Source organism: Uloborus diversus, chromosome 10 (assembly GCF_026930045.1).
Source record: "Uloborus diversus isolate 005 chromosome 10, Udiv.v.3.1, whole genome shotgun sequence".
Lineage (NCBI taxonomy): Eukaryota > Metazoa > Arthropoda > Arachnida > Araneae > Uloboridae > Uloborus > Uloborus diversus.
The window spans coordinates 101,225,408-101,236,264 of record NC_072740.1 but is presented as its reverse complement, the minus strand read 5'-3'; the positions used below and the strand labels follow the sequence as shown (position 1 = coordinate 101,236,264).

General features: G+C 30.4%; 1 protein-coding gene across 1 annotated transcript in view; it reads left to right on the top strand.

Moving 5' to 3' along the window:
- Positions 1-3,896: 3,896 nt before the first annotated feature.
- The window catches only part of LOC129231541 (nucleolar protein 4-like), a 63,963-nt gene continuing 57,002 nt past the window's right edge, over positions 3,897-10,857 (top strand). The window contains exon 1 of the mRNA XM_054865883.1: positions 3,897-4,022. Within this exon, the coding sequence (XP_054721858.1) occupies positions 3,906-4,022 (117 nt within the window). The 5' untranslated portion in view covers positions 3,897-3,905. The remainder of the gene's footprint in view (positions 4,023-10,857) is intronic.

Sequence of the window (10,857 nt, the reverse complement as noted above, 5' to 3'; positions counted from 1 at the left end):
AAATTTTTAAAGAGCGAAATGCCTTATGAAACGATTCGAAGCACAGTGCGGAGTTCCGCACGGGTCGAATAGTTAAAATATAACAGAAAACATTTAATAATCAAATTTTGCGTTCGAAGCTCTCGATTCTTCGTAAATTTCGAAAATTTTGATTTCTGAAAGATTGGCCTGATGGGAGAAAATGAAGGTCATTTTTGAGATTCAATGCTAAAAGTTTCACAAGATTTACTCGACAAAGTCATGAAATACACAATCAGCACCGATTTTGTTATTAGATATATCGATTTTTGTTATTCATTGCTGAATGAAAGGATTTTTTTTGAGTATCCAAAAGTAATTTTTACTTTTTACGTCCACTTGCCCCCCCCCCCCCAGTAAAATTCCATATTCATCTTGACCACAAACACTTTCTGAGACGTTTAATCATAATCGTTTCCCAGTTCAAGAGAGCAGATTCCAAAGAATTGTCATTTCATCGAACTAAAAATCGATCCCCTGCAATTTGAGTTAATTGATTTTTTTCCTTCTTATCAATTATCCAGTGTGTTTTCTAATCTTTTTAGTCTCGATAGAACACCTGCTTTTTTTTCGCAAATACTTTTGACTTTTTTGTTCATTTCCAAAAATTATTAGCCTTTTTTCACGTTATTAAAATTATTTAAAGAGTTATTTCGTAATTTTCCCAATTTTAACTAGGAAATAGGATGAATATAATACAAAAATCGAAGAAGTTTTGCAAAAAAAAAAAAACACGCTGCAAAAATTCAACTTTAATAAACTTAACTCTCAAGTTAAAAAAAAAAAAAATCACGCAAATTAAATATGCTGAAAAATATTTAATGTGTGACCGATGACTGTAAAAAAAAAAAAAAAAAGAAGAAGAATATTTTTTGTGGTTAAGATACCTTCTCTTAGTATAGCAAAATGTCAAAATACTCTTAGAAGTCAAGATTATCGGCTAAAAAAATTACCCCTCTTAAATTTACATGCACAACGTATGCAGTGTAAAGAGTGTGAACCAGGGCGAAACGATTATCATTTTTTAAAAAAGTTTAAAATATTCGCATAACAGATAAGAATTTTAAAACTTAAAGTTAAAATTAGATTGTGAAATTTAAGTAATTCTGAGAAAAAAATGAGTGTATTAACATTGCCAAATAATTTCAGAAATTCTTTCATTTATGATTCGTAAACAATTCCGTGAAAACTGTAGGTCAACTACCCATGCTGTAATTACACAAATTGTGTTCTGTTGCATGCTTCCTTCAGAACGAAAAAAGAATGGTTCCTTAATATAAGCTCCCTTTTCTGTTCACGTCAATTTTTATGATGTACTTTCTATCTAAATCTATTGCGAAGCTTTCCTGATGCTATCTAATAATACGGAGGAAGATAATGAAGAGAGGAAAAACAACATATACTCGTAGAAAATATCTAGGAATCATGTTTTTTTGCAGCTATCGCGTCGCCATCTAGGGGAAAAATACGGAAGTTCTGAAGAAACGAAATGTTAGAAGGACTTGTTTTTGCTAGTGCCTTAAAATAAAAGGAAGTGTCAGTATTTTTAAACTACTGTCCTGCTGTTTGTATTTTTTCACTGCTTGAAAAATTTTGCACAAAATTCCGTGGCCACAACCGTTCACACGGAAACATAAATGATAAAAATCAATCTTATAAAAAAAAATGCATGTACATTTTTCGCACGTGTTTTTTGGCTATTAGAAACATTTTTAATGCAGAAAGTTTCAGAACTTAGGTTTTTTTAGGGGGGGGGGGGACTTGTTTGATAAAAAAAAACTTGCATTGAAAAAGAAGTACCTTGTTATTCTTGAACACGTGCATGTTAAACTTTCGAAATTTTTTACTTTATAGCGTAAATTTTATCTTTTGGGTCATTGTAATATTTTAAGATAACTTTTTGAACTCAATAGCAAAAAACTTATACAAATTTAGACAACGTTTGCTTAAAAAATAGATTGTTTGATAAAAAAAAAATGATTTGAAAATCAGTACAACTTTATTCTTAAACACGTGCATGTTATGTTTTGAAAATTTTTACTTTATAGCGATATTTTTATCTTTTGGTCGTTGTAATACTTTAAGATAACTTTTTGAACTCAATAGCAAAAAACTTATACAAATTTTGATAAAATTTGCGGAATAAATAAATTGTTTGAAAAAAAAAAAATTGCATTGAAAAATAAGTATATTGTTATTCTTAAACACGTGCATAGTACATTTTCGAAGATTTTTACTTTATAGCTTTAATTTTTTTCTTTTGATCGTTGTAGTATTTTGGGATAACGTTTTGAACTTAATAGCTTAAACAAATTTTCATAAAATTTGCACAATAAATAAATTGTTTGATGAAAAATTTTGCATTAATAAAGAAGTACCTTGTTATTCTTAAACACGTGCATGGTACATTTTTGAAAATTTTTGCTTTATAGCGTTAATTTTATCTTTTGGTCGTTTTAATATTTTAAGATAACTTTTTGAACTCAATAGCCAGGAACCTATACCAATTTTGGTAAAGTTTTCAGAACAAATAAATTGTTTGATAAAAATTTTTACATTGAAAAAGTAGTATCTTGTTATTCCTAAACACGTGCATGGTACATTTTCGAAAATTTTTACTTTATAGCTTTAATTTTTTTTCTTTTGGTCGTTGTAGTATTTTAAGATAACGTTTTGAACTTAATAGCTTATACAAATTTTGATAAAATTTGCAGAATAAATAAATTGTTTGATGAAAAATTTTGCATTGATAAAGAAGTACCTTTTTTAAATTTTCAAAAATGTATCGTGCATGGTACATTTTTGAAACTTTTTGCTTTATAGCGTTAATTTTATCTTTGGGTCGTTGTAACATTTTAAGATAACTTTTTGAACTCAATAGCCAAGAACTTATACCAATTTTATTAAAATTTTCAAAATAAATAAATTGTTTGATAAAAAAAAAAAATTGTATTGAAAAAGAAGTATCTTGTTATTCTTAAACACGTACATACATTTTCGAAAAATTTTACTTTATAGCGTTAATTTTTTTCTTTTGGTCGTTGTAATATTTCAAGATAATTTTTTGAACTCAATAGGTAAGAAGATATACAAATTATTTTTCCTTACTAAAGAAACGTTAATTCTAATTTAACTCCTGCATAGTTATTGAACTCGCTCATATTTTCTAGAGTACGTTCTTTTCTGCCTCGTCTTTTACTCGTTTGGTATATTAAAAATACAATAATAAAAGAGCACGTAACTTGAAAGATCCGTCTTTGCTATCTTCAAGTTTGTCTATTCATCAATATCAACTTTCGAACATTTAACTCACAACAGGATTTCAGAACTTTAACAGATCACATCAAATTAAATAAACACACTCGTTGTCGATAATTAAATCTGGAGGAAACCAGACACTAAACTATAAAAATCTCTTCAACAAAATATTCTACGAACAAAATTTTTAAACTATTAAACGGGCAGGCCTCGCAAGTTTTGTAGCAAGTTATAGTATACCTTTTACTTCATTTGGTATTACTTATTAATGCAAGTTTTATTTTTTAACAGTTACAAACAATATTGTTAATGCACTAAACACACCTGGATCATGCATTTTGTTATGTATCTTTTACTTCTTTAGGTTCATTATTAATGCAAGTATGAATTTTTTCAATTGTAGAATTTTTTTTAATGCATAAAGCAAACCTGAATCATTCATTTTGTCACAAGTCACATTGTAACCATAACTTAGTGAGATTTAGTATTGATACAGGTTTGTATTTATGCGTAATGCATTATGATTTTTGTTTCAAGTCATACTGAGATTTTTATTTTATGATATTTATTAGTAGTAAAGTTTGTATATTTTTTAATTACAGACGAATTGCGGAGAGAGAGGAGAGAGCATGGTATACAAAAAAGTTGCTGTGGTGGAAAATTTCTATGATATTATTTATGGGGTTCATGTCGAAATGGACGGCAGAGGAGGAAAACATGCTGGCCAAAAAAGAACGTATAAAGCGGTAAGTACGAATCTCAAATGTTTTTTTTTATATCTCTTCAGTAAATTTGACTAAAATCCGTAATAAAAAAACCTTAAACGAATGCTAAATCTAGAACACTGCCTTATTCTAAAATACGTCAAATGAATAATTTCCTAACCGGGTGTCAATGCTTCACCTGGGGCATTTGGTAGCTTTGAGCTAAAAGCTTTCCTTTGAATGCCAAAGGCCGTGTTTTCGATTCCCACTTTAACCTTTCGTGTGATTTCCTCTTTTTGAGGTGTTAATATTTCATGTGTTGTCTTATATATTAATAAATACTATAAGTACAACCTCTCGAGGGAAGGACAATCCTTAATGATCATTAACTATGACACTACAACAACGTTTCACGTACAGTCCGTTTCGTATTTCTTATAGATTTTACGTACTACATAGTATCTATTTTGTACTTGGGGGGGGGGAGATGTTTGGAGTATTATGTGTTTAATTGTCTTTTTACAAGTAATATTTACTTCCTATACTTTTCGCCAGTGATGTATTTGTGTCTCAAAGTGCAAGGAGTTTAGATAAATTCTCAACGCACCATAGACGTGTTTTCAATTTCTGAGTTATAATTTTTTTAATTTATTTTATGTTTTTGACTGAGATGATCATTTTATCTTACTTTGTTCCATCAATTTATTAGCATTTAATAAGTAACGAATAAATATTGAGCTTTCATGTAATGAATGTTTTAAAGTCTTTATTTTTAATTTTATACCAAACAATTTTAGTGGTAGTACTTAAAAGTGTGTGCAAAACTTGCAAGTATGTTCATTTGACGCTTCAATAGATTGGGCTGAATACTTCTTCACAAGTAATTAAAGATAAGGTTTAAGCAACCCATCAAATATAGGAAGAGGTAGTATACACTCACACACTGTAAAAACGATTCAAAAACGTTCCTGGAAAATAATGGGCAGCTGATGTGCCCAATATCTGCCAGTAACATATCTTGCAAATTCCAGGATCTTTTTCCGCTAAAATTCAGTAACCTTCCTGATATTATCCTGGAAGCCGTCTGAAAAATTCAGAAAGTTTCCCTTTTAAAGCCAATCGTGTCAATGGAAGTAATATCTTAGCATCATTCTGATTTATAAAAGAAGTTAAAAGAGATATATTGCAAACATGGCCAAAGCTATACCAGAATTTCAAGTAACGAGAATTTTACTTGCCTGCAAATCTTCCAAATCAATGCAGTCCACACTTTTTCGCTCCCTTTGGGAGCTTAATTTGCATGGATGGGCCTTACTTGCAGAAAAGCCGATACACTTTATAAATACGCTCAGTTAATCTTTAGACTGGGAGCTAAAAATATTTTTCACAACAGTGAAAGGTATGCATTCTTGCAACTAGTAGCAATTCAGGAAACTTTTTGTCAAGAATACTTAAGTTTTCCAGGAAGTGGATAAAAACCATTAAAATCCCGAAACATGACACGGAAATAAACAGTAACGTTTCGGAATTTTTTTACAGTGCACACACACACATCTGCAATTAGCTGTACTTGTGAAATTAAACAACAATGGGGTCACCAGAGAAATATTTCTCATTAATTTGTTAGAAAAAACTTTTCTTTCTGTAAAGTTGTGAACTACGTCGTTACTAAGTCGAAGTACTAACCACATGCGTTTTATTGGAATTTTAAGAAAAATGTAAAACTACTTTAAAGAGGAGAGTTAGTGTTCCTTTGTAGATGACTATCAAATGGATACTGTTAATATTGATATGATTAAAGGCATAAGTTCTTAGAATTTTACGGCAATTGTTTTAAGGAAAAATAAATAAAAATATGATAAAATTACTGTTACATAAAATTACTGTTACCTAAAGTGTAACGTATAAAGGAAAAAAAAATAGTAGCACGAGGGCTACATTGGTATTTATTTATGATAACTTATTTTTAAAAAAAATATTTCCTTAGCTTTAAGGGGTTACAGTACCTCACAAATGATCAAACGATCAAAGCATTTTTTATTGCTTATTTCAAAACTAAACACTAGTCCAAACAAAGGGAGAAGTTTCATTGGTTTAGTTTAAATATTTAAAAAGTTATGAATGGTTTTAGGTCATGCTCGCTATGTGTTCGTATGCAAAAGAAAGACTTAAATTGTTTTTTCTCGATGATCGTTTTTTTTTCTTTATATATATATTTTCATGTCATAAGTATCCCTAAGGATTTTTTTCTATTAAAGATACAGCTTTAAAGTAATACTTTTTGAGATTGGGATAATATATTTAACAAAATTGTGCATTGGATAAGCATGCTGTAAATTACTGAAATGTTTAGAGCATGTTATAACTTTAAAAACCTACGAATGAATTATGAAAAAAATTACGATTTTTTACATAATTAATCACAGACAATTTTCTAATAAACACAAAAGCAATTGAATGCACAGATTTTAAGAGATAATGATTGTAATCGTTTAGCAAAAAGCTTTTTTTTATATTAGTTTAAAAACAAAAAAGCCTAAGAGATTTTTAAAATTTGAAAATTTCCTAAGTTTTTTGAATTAAAAAAAGTAGGCAATATTTGGAAAATTTAAAAATAAATTATTGATTACAAAATAAGTAAACACTAGTCGACCCGTGCGGAACTCCGCACTGTGCTTCAAATCGTTTCATAAGGCATTTCGCTCTTTAAGAATTTCAAAGGAAGAACATTATAAAGAAGAACCGAAAAAAAAGTAAGCGCAGAAGAGAAGGCATCCCCTTTTAATCGTACATATTTTCAATGCAAACATAAATGTCATTAAAAGTGTGGCTGAGTGGTGACTCGTGAAAAAGCAATAATTGTGCATGTGAAAAAACAGGTTGTGGCAAATACAGTCCTGCACATGTCAGCATCTGACGGGAAAAAAAGAAACATTAAAGAGATATTTATTGGCACGTATTCGAATTGGCGCCATTCTGACTAACAGCCCGACACCCCAACAAACCTAGCAATTGCACCTTCCTTTTCGAAAGCTATTCATTGAAGGAATGCGTAGTAAAAAACAGCAAAAAAGCTTTTTGCCAAAAAAAAAAAAAAATAATAATAAGATCATGCATCTGTGTTTTGTCATTAACCAGCATGATACGATTTAAAATTATTCGCAAAGCATGGAATTTGATTAAAGAATGACGAAGATCTCACGTAGCGATTGAAACAAACATTCTAGAGAAGTAATAAATTTGATTGAAAATAAGTGTTTTTATCTTTGAATATTGAACTATTTCACATAGAAGGTTGCTTTAACCGTTACGGCTTAAATGCCCTCACATGTTTCTCTTTTAATCGAACACTTAAAATTCAAAACCAAAACCAGTTGAACTGAGTCCGTTCTTAAGTGTAATTTTTCGAACGTAGACAAAATGTATTTTTTTTTTCAGCAGAAAGCAGAGGAGTAGAAAATAATTTCTTGCTAATGAAGTTGATAATACTTTTAATGCTTTATATCGTATTCGCGCGAATAAAAAATTAAAGGTTTACTGAGTGAAACTCGTAGTTTTAATCGGGCGTAGTATTTTTTCATTTGTACAAAAGGTCGAACACTGCTATTAGAAACATCTACATTTTAGCATACAATAAAAATGTTTTTCTGCACAAAAAGGATTTCTTTAGGTAAATCTAATACTTTTTTATGCTTACATTATGTTGAGTGGTCTGGATGTATTCAAAGAACACAGTTCGATTAACAATCAACTTATCCGAATGATAACTGTAGCCTGCATAAAGGAGTCGAAACACCAAGTAGCATTCCCACTGCATTTATTTTATTAGGTGTGTATGTTATGAGCACATGTAATGCGTAATACTAATATAAATTTGATATTATGTCGGACAGCCCAAGCTTGCCCGAAGTTCAGATAGTTTATAGCCGAACGCTCTACCAAAAAAAACTTATCAATTTAACCGAACAACTAAGTCCAGTGCTGTTAAGCTTTATTAAAATATGAACACACACACAGGCTTTTTTTTTTTTTTTTTGCCGAAAGCGACGTAAAAAATGGAAAACTGCATTAGAACTTTGCTTTAAAAAATGCATAAGAACTACAGGCAGCATCAAGGTTTTGAAACAGCAAGAGGCGATTTCGAAAACTTGAATTTTCGACCGTAAGTCTTTTTTTCGTCATTGGCCAGCCTGATAAGTTTTAAAATGAGAGGGGATTAATATATAAGATAAGATATTGAAGAAGAATGTTTTTATTTTTGAAAATTTTTACAATTTGTTATCGCAGGCTGCTTAAACCGTTATAACTTAGATGGCAGCACGGTTAAAATACAAAATAAATTGAACTATGCTTTCGAATGTAGTAAAAATGTGATAAGCTATTTGTTTTTTAGCAAAAAGAAGAAAAAATATATATTTTACCCTTCAAATTGAGGTAGTATTTTATTTATTTGTACAAAGAGTCAAAAACTCATTAGAAGAATATATATTTCAATATACGATTTATTATTTTTTTTCTGAACAAAAAACAATTCTATTGTAGTCTGAAATCTTAAACCTGTTACTTATATTTTCGCTTACATTATGCTTTAATTTTCTTTCCAGAGCCAAAGCTTCAAAAAAAAAAAAAAAAGAAAGAAAGAAAGAAAACACGTGCAATTTCGAAGTAATTTAGCACAAAATCACTGAATGTTTTCATATCAGCAAGGAGCATTTCCTTCTCATTTATTCTATTCCCTCATAGTTGTAATCCATTTAATTCAGTGTTCATGTAATACGCGTTATTTCTCTAATTTTTTTGTTGCAGATTGTTCGGACGTGGGCCCGAACACGTAATCTCCTGGTTACGAAGAGAACGCTCTGCCGATCAAGCTACTCAGCTCTGTCGGACATAGCGCAAATTAAAGTTATAAGTTTGACCGAAAACCTTATTCTGGTTCTTTAAAACAGGTTTTTCGGCTAAAAGAAACAATTTTCAGACCTTGGGTCTATTTTTCGTCAGTAGCCAGCACCATAAGCTATAAAATAAGGTGTAAATCAAAGAAATCGATCAAGAATTGAGGGAAATTTGGCGTAGAAACCAAAAACAGGCTACAGAAATAATATATAAGGATGTTATGGTTGCAACAAAAAATAGAATTTAATTAAATTTAAAAAAAAATTTGAAAGGTGCTGTGACCACTTAAACAAATAGAATCAATTTCTACCAAATCATTTATACTATTATGACATTGGCCTAGCCCACTTCGAGGGGAAAAAAACGTAAGAACAAATTACATAAATTGGAGAAGATCTTTAATAGACACGCTGTAGTATATCAAAGAAATTATTTTTACTATAAGTAAACATTTTTCTAATGGTTCATGTTACGTTTGTAACAAAAGAGCGAAGTAGAATTATATAGCCGTACAGGAAAATATGCATTTGTCACTTTATTTTTGAGCACTTTTTCTCTTCCATTTCTATTATATTGAAGCAATTAAGACTCTTTCAGTAAACTTAACATACTTGTGACTTAATGATAAAAATAGAACATTTATCTAAACTGAACATATGTGTTCAAGTTTTTAATTTACCGAATAATCAAGTCACTGAACGAATACACTAAGTTGTCTAGACGTAGACTTAACCGATTACTGAGTAAAACTTGAAATAAATCTTTTGACGAGGAGTCGATAGTTTTTGACAGTGGTCTAAGTTGGGATTTATAATGTGTCATTATAAAGGGCTTTCCTTTTATGCTTTTATAACGCAATCTGTAATTACATTTGACGGCCATCTGACACACCACTTGACTTATAAAAGTAGACGTTCAATAACTTCTGACTTAAATCATGGCTTCCAGAAGAGAACCATCAAAAATAAGTATTGATTTTAAATGACTATTAGCACTTTCGAGTTTTACCTGTGTCTCCTTAAGAGCAAAAAGACTAGAATACGGAGAGCATACACTTTAAAAAAATTCCGAAACGTTACTGAGAATTTTCGGGTAACGTTTCAGGATTTTAATGGTTTTTATCCACTTCCTGGAAATATCAAGTATCATTGTCAAAACGTTTCCTGAATTGCTACAAGTTGCACGAATGCACACTTCTCTCCGTTGTAAAAACTCACAAAGGGAGCGAATAAGTCCTTGGACTAGGTAGCTTTGCAAGTGAAATGCTTGGTACTTGCAATTCTGGCTTAGCTTTGGTCATGGTTGCAATATTGCTTTTGAACTGTCGTCTTGAAAAATCAGAAAGGAGTCAAGCCTTTGGACTAAGATTATTTGAAGTTCCAGTGAAACGTCTGGTTTTAAACGGAAAGATTTCTAACTTTTACGGGATTATTTCAGGAAGGTTACTGAATTTTATCGGAAAAATTTTCCTGGTTTTTGCGAGATATGTTACCGGCAGAAATTGGGCACATCAGCTGTCTATTATCTTCCAGGAACATTTTTGAATCGTTTTTACAGTGTAGGACAATTGTTAAATTCACTATTTTAAATTAGCGCTGCGTTTGGTTACTCCAGGACATTAACATGGACCATGGTTTGTAAAATATATAAGGCATCCTACGCAGTATCATAAATATTTTACTTTTTAAAAATAGAAAAAAAATGTATTACGTAAGGACAGGAAAAATTTCAAGAATAATTTACCGCTAAAGAAATTTTAACCCTATTTCAAAGTACTATACATGTACTTATTTCCTAATGCACCAATTTTATTTTACCAGTAAAAAACGAAATCTTAAGTAGACATTACATTGTTTCTTTGTGCATAGTAAAAATAAGAGACAGACTCTGTTACAACGAACTTAAAGTGACTGCACATTCTGTTCGTTTAAACGGAAATTTTGTTCAAGCAATGCAATAGAAATTAAACGAGACTGAATAT